Consider the following 19017-nt stretch of genomic DNA (forward strand, 5'->3'; position numbering starts at 1 on the left):
TTCTGTTGCTAGTCACCTTTAGAATCTCATCCAACAGAACAGACTTAATTTCCAAATCTTCAAAGTTGCAAATATATCCAGAGGTCTGAATCGGTTCCTTTAAAGACAAAAGCGAATGTTATGTCATATAAAACAGCCCTAAGGAATCCTGATTTAAAACTGTATTGTCAAAACTTTCAATTAAGAAAAAAATAGAATGTCAGTAGTGTCATATACCCAACGCCTAAATAGTTAACATTCCCCTGCATACACACCACTGAATTTCTAGCTGGTACCACATTTCACCTCTAGAATTCTGTACATTTCTCTAAAAGAAAAGGATGCTTTCTTACCAGACCACATTATGAATTGAATTCCTAGTAAATATGATAAACATTGTGGTATAGGAAGTCTTCTGTATATGTGTTGCTTTTATTGGTTAATGAACAAAGAAGCTGCTTTCAGCCAATGGCTTAAGAGAATATAGCCAGGCTGGAAAAGATATATAAAGAGAGTAGGTGGAGTCTATGAGAAGCCATGTAGCCAATGCCAGAGACAGACGCCTCCACTGGAGCCTGCCATAACTTTGCTGGTAGGCCACAAGCCTTGTGGTAAAATATAAAATAATAAAAATGGGTTAATTTAAGATATAAGAGCTAGCTAGAAATATGCTTAAGTTATTGGTCAAACAGTATTGTAAATGATATAGTTTCTGAGTGATTATTTTGGGTCTGGGCAGCCAGGAATGAATGAGCAGCCTCCGTCAACAAACTGGCGAACCAACATGGTCTGAAATATTTGGGATTGATGTCCGCCACCCACTTCGGGTCCAGATCCTTTTGTGCCCCCTCAGGGTCAGGAGGAATATAGCTGAGACCATGCCCATGACTCAGCACTCCCTACCTGGGAAAGTGGTGAAATCAGGTCTACTAGGAGTATACAGGCAGGAGAGCATGGCAGATTCCTGCTGCCATAAACAGAGATGGCATGCAGTGCATTGCATGGCAGATTTAGTTTTTGATGTGGGAGTGTCATATATCAATCTGTTGATTTCATTGGTTAAGCAATAAAGAAACTACTTGGCCCTGATAGGTTAAAACATAGGTGGGAGTAGTAAACAGAACAGAATGCTGGGAGGCAGAGGAAGTGAGCTCAGAGACGCCATGCTCCCCTCTCCCGGGCACACGCGATGAAGCTCCGACCCAGGATGGATATAGGCTAGAATCTTCCCGCTAAGCGCACCTAGTGGTGCTACACAGATGATTAGAAGTGGGCTAAATTAATATGTGAGAATTAGCCTAGAAGAGGCTAGATAGAAATGGGCCAAGCAGTGTTTAAATAAATACAGTTTGTGTGTTGTTATTTCGGGCATAAGCTAGCAGGCGGCCGGGGTGCTGGGGACACAGCCCCGCCGCACATATTACAAGTTTTTACTCAGATAAAAAGGGTTTATGTACTGCATGCCCAGAGTTGAGGTAGTGAGGATGGCTCCCACCCAGCAGTCCCAGAGCAGATGGGGAACTACCTCCACCATATTGAAAGCCTGAGAGAGGTGGAGCCAGCATCCAGGGCCAATGTGACCAAGCTGCTTACTGTTTTAATAAAAGTGCTCCTGGTCAGAAAAGGATTACAGATATGCAATAAAGACAGATTCAGACAGAAATAAACCTCTGAATGGGTCACAGTGTTGGACAAATGTATGTAGGCTTGGAGAGAGAAAGAAAACTGTACAGACAATTATAATATAAAAGAGTACAGACAGTTACAGTCATAGATTAAAGGAATAAACTTGTAGAAAAAGTAATAGGATAAGAAAAATAAGCCATGTAAAGATGGAATATACAGGGCTGGAAAGATGGCTCAGTGGTTAGGAGCATTGCCTGCTCTTTCAAAGGTCCTGAGTTCAATTCCCAGCAACCACATGGTGGCTCACAACCATCTGTAATGAGGTCTGGTGCCCTCTTCTGGCCTGTAGACAAACACACAGATAGACTATTGTATACATAATAAATAAAATAAATATTTTTTAAAAAGATGAAATATACACAGAATTTGGATTATGCATATTATCGTGTTTCCTTTAAATTTTTGACTGTAAAGGAGCTAAATACAGACAGACATTTCATTGTATGGGCTGCTAAGCTAAACCAACATACATATTTTAAAGGTATCTTGACTTCAAATTTTGGGTCTAAGGATTTGTTGTTTTGGAAAAGAGGTTCTTCTTTTGTTTCCACAGAGGATAAAAACCTGTGGATTCTTTCCAGATTAATGTGGTTTGATGAACCAAGACCCCCTAAAAGATTGCCATGAACTCCCCCCAAAATTACTTCATCCAAAGTAGAACTATGCCCAAATCCCCAAATATTGTTTATAAATGTTTGTGTACATTTAAATGGGAATATGCTATAGAGATTGGCATTGGTATGGATCTTGGTCTATTGATAGAAACTTTAGGTCAATTTTGTTATATGTGTATTTCTGCTCTTTATTAAGGTATTGTGACTGTGTAGTTCATTTTAAAATGTAATGTATAATTAAAAATATATATCAATAGATCTATCTACAATAGTCAAGCTCGTAGTCATGTTAGTTCGATTTACTAGATATATAGAGATACATTTCAGTTAGATAGGTATTCTTAAAATCTTTCAAAGACTATAGAATATGGTATTTGAAATCTTTTAAAAACTTAGACTTCTCATGGCAATGTGTCACATCTGCTCCTGGCACACCAATTACTTCAAGAGGAAAATGGGCCTCAAAGAGGCCCCTCATGGAGTTTGTTAGACATTTGGGCAAGAAACTGCTCTTGCCTAGACTGCTTGGGTATGCTGTATAAACTGGACATGCAGGACCCACAGAGAAATGATTGCTGAAGTTCCCTAAAAAAAAAGGTGAGACAGTCCTTCGGGGTTCCAGTTTCATGAAAGAGTTTGCCAGACAATCTGCAGGACACAGAAGAAAACAACTGATGGACTTCGCCATTACATGGCATAATAGATCTTCAAATTTCCTGCTTCATGGAAAAGCCTGCTGGATGCTATGAGCCTGTAGGCTGAAGACTGGATGTCCCAATGTTACAGAAGAACTTTGGGTGACTGTCCAGGTAGCAAGATGTCTCTGTCATTTCTAGAGTTTTGGAAGTTGCTGACAATGCACTTCCTGTTTACTTAAGTAATATTATATCCTTCTGGAGTCTTTGATGGAGTTGAAGAATAGATAATTATAATTATAGTTTGTCTTAGTTATAATGAAAGATAAAGTAGTAATTCTTGCTTGATACCTATTTTGTTATATATAACTTTACTATGTTAAAATTAAGACCTTCCTTTTCATTCAGAACAGAAAAGGGGAAATGGTGTGGGAAGTCCTTCTGTATATGTGTTGCTTTTATTGGTTAATGAATAAAGAAGCTGCTTTGGCCTGTGATAGAGCAGAATAGAGCTAGGCAGGAAAACTAAACTGAATGCTGGGAGAGAGTAGGCAGAGTCAGAGGAGAAGCCATGTAGCCACCTGCAGGAGACAGTCACACCAAAACCTTGCAGGAAGCCACAGCCACATGGCAATTCACAGATTAATAGAAATGAGATCATTTAAGATATAAGAATTAGACATAAATATGCTTAAGCTATTTGCCTAACAGTAGTGCAATTAATACAGTTTTGTGTGATTATTTCAGGAGTCTGGGTAGCCAGGAAACAAACAAGCAACCTCCTCCAACAACACTGTATTTGGATCTAATTAAGTGCATCTTAACATACAAATCCCACAGCAAACTGAAGCCTGCCCTCTTTGCATCTGATATACTTCTTATATAAGATTTTATTTGTCAACATGTAAATATATGGATGTTACATGAATGTCTCTTATCCTATAGATAGTAGTTGTAAGGAAAAAAGTATAGGCCCTACATATTGTAAGGTAAAGCAGTTGTCCTACATTCTTAGCAGAAAACAATAGATATAATATTACATAAGACAAAATAGATAAACTGCTAATCTACTTAAAACCTCCAAGAATACTATAGAAGAAATAGATAATAGCTGCTAGTAATAAAATCAACAAAATTACATTTTTGTAATATATGTAATACAATTATACAATTACATAATAATGATAAAAGAAAGATGCCAAATGAAGAAAATTAAAGGTAAAAATTCACAGTTTGGGTTCAGTCTGCCTAGATTGAGGCTCTTATATGCACAGTAGATGTATCAAATGGGGTTTCAAATATCTTTTCTTTGAAAAATCACGAGTTGTTAGTTAAATCAAATAATGTGAGAAAGGTTTGGTTACCTTTAAAAAGGTGATTTATTACATAGGGCAGATAATATATTTTCATGAGTAACAAGCTCACATAAACAGAGCCAGGCACACAGTCACACCTGTAATCCCAGCACACGGGATGTGGAAGTAGGAAGGTTAAGAGGCAGAACCGGGTGGTGGTGGCGCACGCCTTTAATCCCAGCACTTGGGAGGCAGAGGCAGGCAGATCTCTGTGAGTTCGAGGCCAGCCTGGTCTACAAGAGCTAGTTCCAGGACAGGAACCAAAAAGCTACGGAGAAACCTGAAGGAGGAAGGTCATTGGTTAAATAAAGAAACAGCCTTGGCCCTGATAGAAGAAAATTAGGTAGGCAGAGTAAACAGAACAGAATGCTAGGAGAAAGAGGAAGTGAGCTCAGACGCCATGCTCCTCTCTCCTGGGCAGATGCAAGAAAGCTCTGACCCAGGATGGACGTAGGCTAGAATCTTCCCAGTAAGCGCACCTCGGTACTACACACATTAATAGAAATGGGCCAGGCAGTGTTTAAATGAATACAATTTGTGTGTTGTTAGCTAGCCAGGCAGCAGGGAGCTGGGTTGTGGGAAGAGGCCCGCAGCTCCTTCAACAGAAACCCTGTCTCGAAAATCCAAAAAAAAAAAAAAAGTTATAGGTTAAGAGGCAGGCTTGTGTGACACAATATGATTCTGTCCCTGGAAACACCACCACATCCACATCTGTGCACACTCAGAATCAAAATTTAATTTGGAAAAAAAAGAATATGCAATGACATTTCTCATTGGGTCTTTTTATGTTTTGATTATTTTGATACTATCATATAAACCCAATATACTTGTATAAACCTGTTTATCACTAGAAATAATTTTAATTAGATACTACACCAAAGCAAGTAGTTAAAAGGTGAACTCAACAAAGATAATCTATGGATTAAAACAATATACTACCACCCTGGAAAAATAAAGTATAAAAATGTAAACCATTCCTTTAATTTTGTGATTCTTCACAACAGGATACCTTAAAATGTCAGTTCTGCTTAGTGAGACAGAACTGATAACTATGCAGAAAAACATAATTGGGGTTATAAGATTATTGTTTAAATAAAAGTTCTTTAAATGATGAAAACACAGAGAAAGGGAGAATGGGAAAGGTGAAGTGAAGAGTTTTCACCATAGTCTATAAGTGTTGGCACATGAGTGATGCACAAAACTCTAGGGGTGACTCGTTTTCCCAAAACTCTAGGGGTGACTCGTTTTCCCAAAACTCTGCGTCTGCTGGTATTATGCTCTGGTTCCCTTTCTATTGCTGTATTAAACACCATGACCAAAAGTAACTTAGGGAAGGAAGCTAACACTTCCAGGTCACAGTCCACCCCTGAGGGAAGTCAGGACAGGACTCAAGGGAGCTTGAAGCAGAGACCACAAAGGAATGCTGCTTGCTGGCTCTCCTACAGGCACAGACTTCTACAGCCCTGGACAAGCTATCCAGGGAATAGTGTCAACCAGAGTAGGCTGGGCCCTCCTACATCAATTAACAAGATAATCCCCACACAGATAGAGTCTCAGGGCAATGTGATCTAGAGAGGACCTCAATTGAAACTCTCATCTCCGGTGACTCTAGGCTGCATCAAGGGGACAGATAAAGCTAACTAGGCCAAATTACATCAACCAACTTTATTTTCCAAAATACACTAGCAATTCACCCACACCACAAGCGAACACGGTGCATCACACTAACGAGGGACAAAGTAGGGTACACTCACATGGGCGGTAAAAGCCAGGTACAGGTATGCATTACTGTACCAAGAAACCCTGGGGACCTCACTCAGCACAGTCAGAGACTACACAGCGTATGTAATACAACAGGCTTCCTGACGTGTCCTTACTTAACTACTCAGTCTTAGCACACTGTAACACACTGAGGCTTGAATACACTTATTTAACTAGATTGAGAGATTATATTATCAAATTTTACACTCATCTCACAAATTAGTCAAGAGGCTTAAGGGATTCTTTTAAAAGAATCTGCCAGCTCCAGGATCACTGATAACACAAGCAACAAGCAACTATGGAATATCAGGGCTAACTACTCCCTCCCTCACAACATGGAAACATTGATCTCTCACCTATCTGTCCTCCTATGGAAAAGAAAATAGGTCCAGACACTATCAGACCATAGCTTGCCTCCGGAGTGCTAGCGCAGAAGGCCGTGTCCTGAAGGAACTTATTATCCTGTAGCTCTGTGCCCAGGTCTCTTCTCACAGCAGCTGGAGAAAGGGCCTGTAGAGCAGCGACACCTGAGCACAGAAGAAGCAGAGGCCTCTCTCCTCAGCAATGCAAGGTGAGAGAACAGCACAGTGTAGAAACAATTCTCAACAGTGCTGAGCACAGGAGAAGCAGAGGCCTCTGTCCTCAGGAATGCAAGGTGAGGGAGAACAGCACAGTGTAGAAACAAGTCTCGACAGTGCTGAGGTTACTTTTAAAAATTTGTCTAGTTCTAAACGTAGTAGAAATTGGGGTTATACCAAGCCAGAAAACAAATTCAAATAAAGAAAACAGTGTGTGTGTGTGTGTGTGTGTGTGTGTGTGTGTGTGTGTGTGTAAATAAAGGCTAGTCTGTTAGAACTACTTATCATTTCTCCAGACAAAGATTTCACTTGGTTACCCACACTCTGCTCACACTGTGAAAACATAATGAACGTCCATCTCTGGGCATATGACTCCAGGCTTACAAGGAAGGGAGCCAAGAATACAAAAAGGACTCTGGCATTCAGAAACTAGCCTCTCATCCTCAAGGTTCTCCTGTGTACACCTATCAAATTCTCATACTGACTTTGTGGCAAGAGCCAAACATCCCTTGGGTCCTCACAAGAAGCCATGCAAAGGCAGTTGTCCGGGATGTCTTTTCTTTGAGCCATTTCTCAGGGTCTAAGAATTGCAAAGACCACATGGCTCCTTAATGTTTTAACAGGGCCTTTAAGAGCACCTATCATATCACTTTGTGGCCCAGACAGTCACAGAAGAGCTCAGAGGGGAAAATGCACAAACAGCATGGTATCTTCAAGGGGCAACAGCCCAGCACTAAATGGACGGCTACAGAAAACCTTTAGCAGTTCTTCTCAAGAACAAACAAACAGAAACTGATGAAGACATATACTGACTCATCTCTTACTGTTTACTCTAGTGAAGTACAACAGAAAATTCCATATTGAAAATCATTAGTACTCCAAAAATTGTTTTTAAGTTTTGTCTTTTTGATTAAGCCACAGATCACATTATTTTTCATGGCCTAAGTGCATGGGTAAGAGTTGATCCAGAGTGGCTTGAGGGACAAAAGAATCCAGAAAATAGAAGTCAGCTGGAGAGATTCTCTCATAGAGAAACCTAAACCCACGCTCTCTGGGATGTCTTTCTTTCTGACTACATCTCTTGCTCTCTTAACTTCATATCTAAAGTCTATATTGAAAATGTTTTATTATAAGTTTTCATACAAAAAAAACTAACTCTGTTTCAATAACACCTCAGAAGTGAGCTATAACTAGAAAAGACCAGGAAATGCAGAGCAGGAGAAAGTGGCTGGGATGTGTGTGAGGGCAGTCGCGTACAGAAAGTGTGTGGATCACTGAGTAGCCTGGAGAGAAAATAAGAAACATGAGGTAAGCAATCCCACTGAAATCAGAAATGAGACAGGGCTGTCCACTCTCTCCATAGCTATCCAATATAGTACTTGAAGTTCTAGCTGGAGTAATAGACAACAAAGGGAAATCAAGAGGATACAAATTGGAAAGAAAGAAAAACTTTCACTATTGGCAGATGATATGATTGTATACATAAGCGACCTCAAAAACTCTACCAGAGAACTGCCAGAGCTGATAAACACCTTCAGTAATGTGGCAGTTTACAAGATTAACTCAAGAAAATCACTAGCCCTCCTATATACAAATGATAAGTGGGCTGAGAAAGAAATCAGAGAAATGATGCCCTTTTATAATAGCCACAAATAATACAAAATAGCTTGGGGTAATTCTAACCAAACAGGTGAGAGATCTGTATGACAAGAGTTTTAAGTCTTTGAAGAAAGAAATTGAAGAAGATATCAGAAAATGGAAAGATCTCCCATGCTCATGGATAGGTAGAATTAATATAGTAAAAATGGCAATCTTACCAAAGCAATTTACAGATTCAATGTAATCCCTATCAAAATCTCAACACAATTCTTCACAGAACTCGAAAAAACAATACTCAACTTCATAAGGAAAAAAAAAACAGGATAGCTAAAGTAATCCTGTACAATAAAGGAACTTCCAGAGGTATCACCATCCTGACTTCAAGTTCTACTATAGAGCTATAGTAATAAAAACAGTTTGGTATTGGCAATAAAAACAGACACATGGATCAATGACCCTCACCTAAATCCACAGACCTATGAACACCTGATTTTTGACAGAGAAACCAAAATTATACAATGAAAAAAGAAGGCATCTTCAACAAATGGTGCTGTCATAAGAGAAGAGAAAGTGGGAAGTAGCCTTGACAATACTCTCTGAACATAACACCAGTAGCACAGATACTAAGACCAATAAATAATAAATGGGACCTCCTAAAACTGAAAAGCTTCTGTAAGGCAAAGGACACTGTCAAAAAGACAAAATGGCAACCTACAGAATGGGACCAGATCTTCACCAACCCCATATCTGACACAGGGCTGACCCCCAAAATATATAAAGAACTCAAGAAACTATACATCAAAATACTAAATAATCCAATTAAAAATGGGTTACAGATTTAAACAGATAATTCTCAACATAAGACTTTCAAATGGCTGAGATACACTTACAGAATTGTTCAACATATTTAGTCATCAGGAAAATGCAAATCAAAACGACTCTAAGATGCCATCTTACACCTGTCAGAATGGCTAAGATCAAAAACACTGATGACAGCTTATACTGGAGAGGATGCAGAGTAAGGAGAACACTCCTCCATTACTGGTGGGAGTGCAAACTTGTACAGCCGCTTTGGATATCAGTATGGCAGTTTCTCAGAAAAGTGTGAATCAATCTACCACAAGACCCAGTTATATCACTCTTGGGCATAAATCCAAAGGATGCTCAATCATACCACAAAGACACTAGATCAACTATGTTCATTGTAGCATTATTCACAATAGCCAGAGCCTGGAAACAGCCTAGATGCCCCTAAACCAAAGAACAGATAAGGAAAATGTGGTACATTTACACAATGGAATATTACTCAGCTGTAAAAAACAGTGACCTCATGGAATTTACAGGCAAATGGATGGAACTAGGAAAAATCATTCTGAGTGAGGTTATCCAGACCCAGAAAGACCATCATGGTATGTACTCACTCATAAGTGGATATTAGGAGTAAAATACAGGATAATCAACCTATAATCCACAGACCCAGAGAGGTTGGATAACAAAGAGACTTCAAACGGGGATGCATGGATTTCCCTGGGAGGGGGAAAAAAGAGATTTCTGGGGTAAACTGGGGGTGGAGTGGGGGGACTTAGGGGGTGGGAACTTGAGGGAGAGGGTTGGGCAAACTGAATATAGGAGGTGGGCTGGGGGGCAGGACAGAGGAGAAGAGTAAGGAAAAAGAAGCCTTGATAGAGGGACCATTTGGGGGTTAGGGAGAAACCTGGTGCCAGGGAAATTCCTGGAATCCACAAGGATGACCAACTCAGACTCCTAGCAATGGTGGGGAGGGTGCCTGAACTGGCCTGCTCCTGTAATCAGATTGGTGACTAATTGTCATCAGGGAACCTGGACAACAATAACTGATGGGAATAGATGCAGAGATCCTCAGCCAAGCACCGGGCCAAACTCCAGAGTCCTCCTGAAGAAAGGGAGCAGGAACTGTACAATTAGGGAGGTCAAGGTCTTGACAGGGAACCCATAGAGACAGCTGTGACCTGAACTCATGGACTCTTGACCAACAGTTAGGGAGCCTGCATGGGACCAACTTAGGCCCATGCATGTGAGTGACCATTGTGTAGCTTGGTCTATTTCTAATGTTTCTGGCAGTGAGATCAGAACCTGTCCCCATGGCTTAGTTGACTTTTGAGAACCTGTTCCCTGTGCTGGATTACCTCACCCAGCCTTGCTGCAGGGGAAAGAGCTCAATCATCCCTCAATTTGATATGCTCTGCTTCATTCAAGTCCATAGGGGGCCTACCCCTTTCTGAAAGGAGACAGAGGAGGACTGGACGGTTGGATGGGGAGTGGGGTAGATGGGACGGGATGGGGAGTGGGGAACGGAAGAAAGGAAGGATGGGAAACTGTGGTTGGGTATGTAAAATAAGTGAGAAAATGTTAATTAAATAAAATAGAATTAAAAAATAATAAAGGCAAAAAAGAAACATGAGGTAAGCATAAACTAGTTACATAAACACAAGAGAATAAAAAGATGAGGCAATCCCAAACATACATATTTAGAATGCTTCAAGAAATTTTGTCAAATAAACCTGGTGATTTTCTTTATTCCTGTTTGAACTTTGATAAGAAAGAGAAAAAACAAGACTACTGAGTGGCCATGATTCCATGTCGGTGAGCTTAGTTTTGGTTTCAGGTAGGATCTCACTACATGGTCCAAGTTGGCCTGGAACTTCCTAGATAACCCAAGTTGGCCTCAAAAATTATGGTTCTCTTCCCTCCGCCTCTCAGGTCCCAGGATTACAGGCATATGCCTCCATGCCCAGCTATGAGTCCATATTTTAAGAGAATAAGCAGCTGGGGCGTGCCTTTCAGAGAAAGCGAAGGTATTTCAAAGGCATCATTCCTGCTATGAAACAAATATTTTTAAGCCCTACAGAAATTTTTAAATTTATTTTCACAAATGTATGCAGTAATGTCAATAAATTTTTCAAAGAAACCACAGAAGAACATCCAGGTTTTAAATTTGGCTCATTATGAAGTTAACATTCATTTCTTGTTTGTACCTCAGGATCCAAGTTTCTGAAGACATACATCCTTGTCTTCTCCATCATTGCAAACAAATCAGGATTATCCTTGGCCCACTTCATATCCCAGACATCTTTGCGCTCCAATTTTAACAGTTCGCCAACTACTTGCTGCCCTGTACTGTCTGTCACCCGAGTATCCAAGTCAAAGAAAGTCAAGACTCCCGTGATGTCGATGATAGCAAGACGACTAGAAGTCATGCAATTGAAGAAGGGAAAATTGCAAAATACTATCAGTGGTCACAAAGTCGAATTGCCTACCACTGTTCTTCAAGACCCCTTTAACAGAAACCTGGAATGTGGTGGAACTGACTCTAAAACTTTTTTGGATTTTTTTTTTTTTTTGAGACAAGGTTTCTCGCCTTTAAAACTTTTTAAACAAATTTAACAGAAAATAGAAACTACGGGCTGAAGAGATGGCTTAGAGGTTAAGAGCACTGACTGCTCTTCCAGAGGTCCTGAGTTCAATTCCCAGCAACCACATGATGGCTCACAACCATCTGTAATGAGATCTGGTGCCCTCTTCTGGCATGCAGGCATACATGGAAGCTGAACACTGTGTACATAATAAATAAATAAATAAATAAAGAACCTACTCTTCACTTTGCTACCTTGTAAGGAAAACATATCCAAAACCAGCTAATATCAAAACATAAAACAGTTAATCAAGCTTCAAGAGTTAAAAAAAAGTACCAGGATTTCCATTTAAACAAAATACAATAAGGTAAAACTATCCTGAACAAGTTCATAATAAACATATCTGTCAACAAATTTATTACCTAACCATATACTCCCGAGGTGTCTCAGGCCACACCCCAGAGGAGGAGCTTCGGGCCACACCTAAGAAGAGAAGCCTCAGGCCATATCCCAGAGGAGGAGCCTCAGGGCACACCAAAGAGAAGGAGCCTCAGGCCACACCCAAGAGGAGGAGCCTCAGGAACACCCCCTCAGAGGAGGAGTCTCAGGGCACACACCCCCAGAGGAGGAGCCTCAGGGCACACACCCCCAGGAGGAGGAGCCTTAGGGCACACACACCCCAGAGGAGGAGCCTTAGGACATACCCCCAGGAGGAGCCTCAGGCCACACCCCAAAGGAGGAGGAGCCTCAGGGTACAACCCCCTCCCCCCAGAGGAGAAGCCTTAGGACACACCCAGGAGAAGCCTTGGGCTTACCTAGAGTTGCAGTTCAAGGATAACTGGCAGGCTCGGCAATCCAGAGAATATTTTTGAATCAGAGCAACATTAGGAAAGCTGTACCTCTGGATGATGCCAGATTCACGCCCCTAAAGAAATGGTCTTAGGTTACTACAGCATATTTACCATAAGAGCATCAAGCTGTAAATATAGGTCTCTATATGTCCATGTTTTTAAAACCAAAGTGACACTGTCCTAGCAAGTTCCTAATTCTGCTGCTGAAGCATGTTATTAAGTACATGTTTATCACCTAGTTTAAGTCTTTTAATAGCAACTCTTGGTGGTCTAATTTTTCCTCATAGAATATTCAAGAAAGAAGTCAAGTCCCTAGGTCTTCGGTAATACACAAATTCTTATCTGACAAGAAAAAAAAAATCTAAGGTTGCTTCTACTTGTCTAGGTTAATATTTAGCGTGGACTAAAGGTTACCAAAGTAATTACATTCTACATACATGAAATGAGAGGTCAAGATGAGAAATGGCTGTTACTGGAAGCCTGGCCTCCACCCTACAGTCTTTATCCTACAGCACTAGCTTTTAACAAGGGGATATTTAAAAACTGACACCGGAAATGCATTTTCTGGACAAACATGATGGTGTGCAGATGGGCAGCAAATGCAGCAGAGGGGAGGGTGCTGCGGCTGACTTTCAAGCTCTTCTGCGCCTGAGCTGCATGGGGTGATGGGCAAGGGAAGATGCTCTCATAGTTCATCTTCACCTCCTGCCTTTTAGCGAGAGAGCAAGGCTTCCTCAGCATGAGGCTCAAGTGGGGCCTAAGAGAAAGGTGGGAGAGTCATACGACAGGAGGGTCTCGGGAGCGCTTTCCCACAAAATGAGCTGACCGCTGGAGAACTGAACTGGAAACAGTTAAGCCTCTGCTGCTGGACCACACAGTCACTTCTGAAGTTGATGTTTTCAAATGTCTAAGCTCAAGGAAAAAAAAACATTAGCAAAATATTGCCAGGGACTCTTCCACTTCGCTGGCCGGAAAGTGCAACTCATTCTAAGTTTCAGGAAAGTGGCGCGACCAGAGCCAGGATAGAAACCAAGCTACACGCGGGGAAGATCCTAAGTCCAGCGTTTTCCAGACAGTCTCTGCACCTACTAACTCTTGTGGGGCTTTCAGCTCAGGGCCAACACCCTACTGGTTTTATAAATAGTTCACATTTTTGCAAATGATTAATAAGATGTGCCCACGCTGTAATGGTTTGCTCTGTCCTTTTAAGAGACAAGCCACCCCAACTCCCCCCGACCCCCTAGCCTCCCCGCTTCTCCCCCCCCCCCCATACACCGAGGCACACTTCCAGCCTGAGAATTTTCTCATTTCTCCTACCAGACATGGGAAAACTTCGGACACCCACAAGATGATAACCTAAATCCAAAAGTCCTGCTTTACCCTGGGTGTACAATTTCAACAGTTATTATCCATAAAATAAGTTTCTTTCAGCTTACCACAATTAATGTCTTATCAGATGCAGTAATGGCACAAATTGGATCCCTTGTACCCTAAAATTAATCAATCATTTTATGTAATATTTATTTAATGACAAAGGAGGTCCAAACTAGTATGCAATTACTAAAAATATATAATAAAACATTTGTTAACGTAACAATTTTAGTTACAATACCTATTATGTGTCAACCTTTGAAGGAAATACTAAAGATACTTCAATCCTGAGCCCCAAGGGATTATTTCAAAATCTGATTTAGACTAGATAGGCAAAAGCCTAAACTTAGCTCTTAAAGACAAACTGAGATCAGAGGGGCCAGCATATGCCACTAGAAGAGTAAAACAGGAGAGCCCTTCAACCACCTGGATAGATATATCTAAGAGGCATTGTGCTCAGCGAGAAAAGCCCGTCCACATAGGTTACACCATACTTATACGTAATCACTGAGAAACCAATCACACAGAACTCATCTACCTGGAGACCTGCCAGGGACAGTCCTCTAGGCTGGGGAACAGATAAGAAATGAAAGACCTTGGAGAAACTTCCTTTCTAGTGAAAAAACTATGTAACAGTTTACAAACTCTACAGTCAGCACAACTAACAGACATGTCTGTTCTGTGGCCCACAAGTCACATGTGTGGCCCAAGAGAAGCCATAAACTTAGTTGAAACATTAAGAGTTTGGAACTGCGAAGAGGGCTCAGTAGGTGAAGTGCCTACTACATAAGCAGTAGGACCTGCATTTAATCCTCGGCAACTGTGTAAAAAGCAGGTGTGGCAGTGTTTAGGGAACTGTTAAACTGATGTCCTATCACTAGAAACAAGCTCTTGTTCGGCTGTCTAATAAAATGGCAGTGTTTCCTTACCTACAGACACTACTACTCACAGACAAAATCAAAGCACCTACTTGAATGGCTTTGCTGTAATCAAACACCCCGTCCACAGATCCAGAAGGAACATCATCAACATGATAAATTCTGTTTTAAAAAATCAGAATTTTGAAGAAAGTGAGGATTGCATTATTTCATAATCTTTGCAATTCAGAACAATGAGCATTATTATTTAATAGAAAAACTGATTGTTTAAAGAGTTCTTGATACAGCTGAATCTCATAAAAGCAGAAAGTATTCATCAACTGTTTACCAGTTATCTACGTGATCTGTCAGCAACGTCATGCCCCACTGTGAGCACTCAACTCAGGCATTCCCAATAACGTGTGTTGAGCTGTGAGATAGTTTGCCTGGCTATTCATCTGGAGTGCTTACCTGCCTGCCTCCTGCCTGCCTGCCTGCCTGCTTGCCTGCCTCCTGCCTGCCTGCCTGCCTGCCTGCCTGCCTGCCTGCCTGCCTGTCTGCATGCATGCCTGCTTGCTTGCTTGCTCTTCACTCCCATTTACCAGAAACCACTCCAATTCAGACTGCCTAGAATCTGGGGCCAGGGAAAGAAGCCACCTAAAGCCCTTTTCTATACCCGTGTCTAAAGACCTGCATCTGCCCTGGTGATAGATGCTAGGATCACTTCCTAGAAAGATCCACGCTACTAACCTATGGGAATGAAGCTTCAGTTAGACACTCGGATCTTAACTGAATGATTTCAGTTGAACACTAATATGTGGAGTGGGTCTCACATAGCCATTTCCTGACCAAATATATCCCCACCAATTTCTAGCCCTTTCCAATAAGTGTCTTTGTTTTCTTTCCACCATGCCAACTTTCTTTGACTTTAGCAAATTTAAACAGATCCATCTAAAAGATATTCAGATTAATTAAAAGTATTTCTATTAATCTAGACTATGTGTATTTCTCAAGAATGGCAATGAATAATTAGCTATGTCTGACTTCAATGTGATATGGTTGTGTTACATATATATATATATATATATATATATATATATAATCAAAATACATACCTTTCTCTCCCTTCTTTTCGTGACCGTGTAATCTGATTAATCTCCAATGCTGTGAGCTTTTTTGCCACACGATATTGCCAGGTATAAAAGGCTTCTTTTGAAGCTGCTATCACATGGGTTTTGGTCATGGCAACAAATAGTGGTACTATTCAAAAGAAACAAAAGACAATTAGTCTATGGTTACACAGAATGCGCTTCAAAGGACTTCAGCATCCCTGAGGCTAGCTCCTCATTTTAGAAATAATAAGCCCACAGTCTCCAAATACACACGCAGTCTCTCAAATCAGAAAAGAATCTGAAGTTATTAGGATCATACAAAAATACTAAGTAAAATGAATCTGCCATCTAATGGACCAAGAGCTAAAACCTCCAAACCTTTTAGAGAACACTTAGGACTAAGAGCGGTTGCTGTACATGGATGGAAGAGCACTTGCCTAGCATGTGAGAAGCCATGGATTCAATCCTCAGTATCACAAAGGTAAAAAAGGCCTGGCAGTGTGGTGCTAACTGACTGGATTAACAGCTCGAGAATTTAAATTCTAGATTTTTTATATGCTAAGTATTTCAATGGAGTCAGTTTTTTGTTTTTGTTTTAAATTCTGGCCATAACGGTTTTTCTATTCAAAACAAAAGATATATTATTAATGACCTCTAGAGGGAGCGCAAAGACTTCATTGCCTGGCACAAAACCATGGCCTGGGGAAAGGCAGCTAAGCCTCCACCGGGGTGCACTCTCTCACTGACTCCTTTTACTAAATTCTAATAAACACGGCAAATCCTCTGTGAGTATTCCAGTTCTGGTAATTACTATGCTATCACTGATTTGAGGTTCACAAACCTTTACTGGTTAAAAATATAAATAAATTTTTCTAAACATATAATAAAAGCATTTTCTCAACCAAAGTTTAATTACAATTAAAAGTTACATTCATGCTTTTTATTCTTTTTCCCACATAATTTATTCTGACCATACTTTCCCATCCTCTGTGTAGCTTATTCCTGGCACTTCATAAATAAAAATTTATTAGTATCCTAATTAATTCAAAATTAAAATGTTATTGGTTCAAAAGACAAGTCAGGCTTCTTGGATTCAAATCGCAAACATTCATAACTATAATGTTATAAATTATTTCCTCTCTCCATACCTCGGTTTTCTTGTTGTCTACTGAAGGTAACACAATATCAGCCCTATAGAGATGTTTTAAGGATTAAAAGAGAAAATAAAGGATAACACAGTACCTGAAGTAAATAATAATTTTTATTTGGTTTTGGCTTGGTTTCTCAAGACGGGGTTTCTAGTGTCCTGGAACTTGCCCTGTAGACCAGGCTGGCCTTGAACTCAGGGATCCACCTGCCTCTGCCTCCTGAGAGCTGGGATTAAAGGCATGCTCCGCCACTGCCCAATTTACACTTAGTAATTTTAAATACATGTCAGGCACTTTTCTAAACACACTATGCGTATAACTCACAGCCACTGTATAAGGCCAACATTGTTATCATCATTTAGCAGATACAGTTATAAGTTGCCTGTGTGAAGCGGGCAAGTGGAACACAGACCCAGGTAAACTATTGCTCCTGAATCTGTGCTCTTAGTCGCTGAAGCAGAATGCCCCTCAATAAACCTTACCACACATTAGGCATGGTAGCTATCATCGTTTTTTATGTTTATTTTCTACATGGATTTTTATAATATAACCAAGTACTCAGAACAAATGCAACTATATCTGAAACATAGTTTCAATTAATATAGTAGTACTTTCAGTAAATTCACATGGGAACACAATGCTATCTATGTAAATTCTGATAGATTTTTATTAAAAGATTAATTAAACCCCAACTAAATTTATATAAAAAAAAACAAAGGTGAGGTGGCCCATCACAATTTGATATTACTAAAGGCGTCACAGAGTTTGCTCACAAGTCATGGAAGAAGTCAACTGGTACTGACCAAGAAGCCCCTGACTCTTGCAAGTTTTCACAGGACTAGAAAGTGCTGCACAGACCTGTGAACCCCACATGCTACAGTAATGACTGGCATGGCAAGATAATGCTGGATGTAACAGTGTCACCAAAGTCAAAAGGACAACGAGCTGCTGCCTGGTTGAATTTAATGCCTGATCCACAGAAGGAAACACATGCCTGGTACTACAAATCTGGTTAGGGAGTTTGTAGCCTAGCGATAGGCCTGACGCTATTATCCCGCTAAATGGACATGGTATCAAATTGCCCTTGAAATTCATACCCATAAGACACTCACTTATCTTCGTGCTCACAAACTAGAACAGTTCTCCATCTTCATCAGAGAAATGTCATTGTGCAGTGGACAGAAATCCACAGTTGATCAAAGTACAGAGAATGTGTCTATGGAGGGCTCAGCTACACATGGGACAGGTATCATCCCAGCACCAAGGTTCAGGGACCAGCAGAGAAGGGGGCAGGAAGATGGCAATAGCCAGAGGCCAGAAGAGGATATGACAGGACCACTGCGCCTGTGAACTCACAGCAGCTGTGGCTGCCTGCACAAGACCCGCTCAAGACCAAGCCAGTCAACACTCTAGCATGGAGGGACAGGCTCAGGAGCCTGTGTTGCTTGAGTCAATTATTTTAAAGAACATGGAAGGTCAACTACAGTACAGTGAATAGCTCCACACCAATGAGCACATGGACAGCAAAATTAGACTTAGTGGATTATTAAAAAAACAAAACGAACAAAAAACAGAAGGCATGAAGTTGGGAGGAAGTGAGAGCTAGGGTGTAGCTATCCATTAGGGAAGAATAAATCTGATCAAAATACATTGTATGAAATTCTCAAGGAGTTAATTAAATATTACATTAAGAAGAAAATGAAGGCCAACTTTGATAAAGATTTACTGATTTTTATTTTATGTGTATGTTTTTTTGCCTTCTTGTATGTCTATGTACCAATTATGTTTCTAGTACCCCTGAAGGCCAAAAGAAGGCATAAGACCTCCTGGAACAGGTATCACAAATGGTTGTGAGCAGCCATGTGGGTGACGGAAACTGAACCCAAGTCCTCTGGAAGAGCATCCGGTGTTCTTAACTGTTGAGCCACCTCTCAAGCCCTAAGATCAATTTTTAAGAGATAGAATTCTTAGGGCTGGGGAACATTATTCAGCTAAAAATACTCAATCCCCCTTTTAAGTCGACTTAGGACGAAAACAATTCAAAATATCAGTGCCAGAGAGAAGGCTCAACAAGCTAAG

The 19017-nt window shown here is 40.6% G+C and overlaps 1 protein-coding gene across 2 annotated transcripts in view; it reads right to left on the reverse strand.

The window, feature by feature from the left end:
• Positions 1-19017, reverse strand: part of Wdr35 (WD repeat domain 35) — a 57555-nt gene that overhangs the window by 13390 nt on the left and 25148 nt on the right. For both annotated transcript variants that reach the window (XM_041639387.1, XM_041639386.1), the window contains 6 exons: positions 15794-15938; positions 14792-14861; positions 13887-13940; positions 12415-12524; positions 11222-11432; positions 17-97 (listed from right to left, as the gene is read on the reverse strand). In XM_041639387.1, coding sequence (XP_041495321.1) covers positions 17-97; positions 11222-11432; positions 12415-12524; positions 13887-13940; positions 14792-14861; positions 15794-15938 — 671 coding nt within the window. The remainder of the gene's footprint in view (positions 1-16; positions 98-11221; positions 11433-12414; positions 12525-13886; positions 13941-14791; positions 14862-15793; positions 15939-19017) is intronic.

The sequence above is a fragment of the Microtus oregoni genome, unplaced genomic scaffold (genome assembly GCF_018167655.1).
Source record: "Microtus oregoni isolate MIOR12 unplaced genomic scaffold, Mior012 000058F_ref0000040, whole genome shotgun sequence".
In the NCBI taxonomy this organism is placed as follows: Eukaryota; Metazoa; Chordata; class Mammalia; order Rodentia; family Cricetidae; genus Microtus; species Microtus oregoni.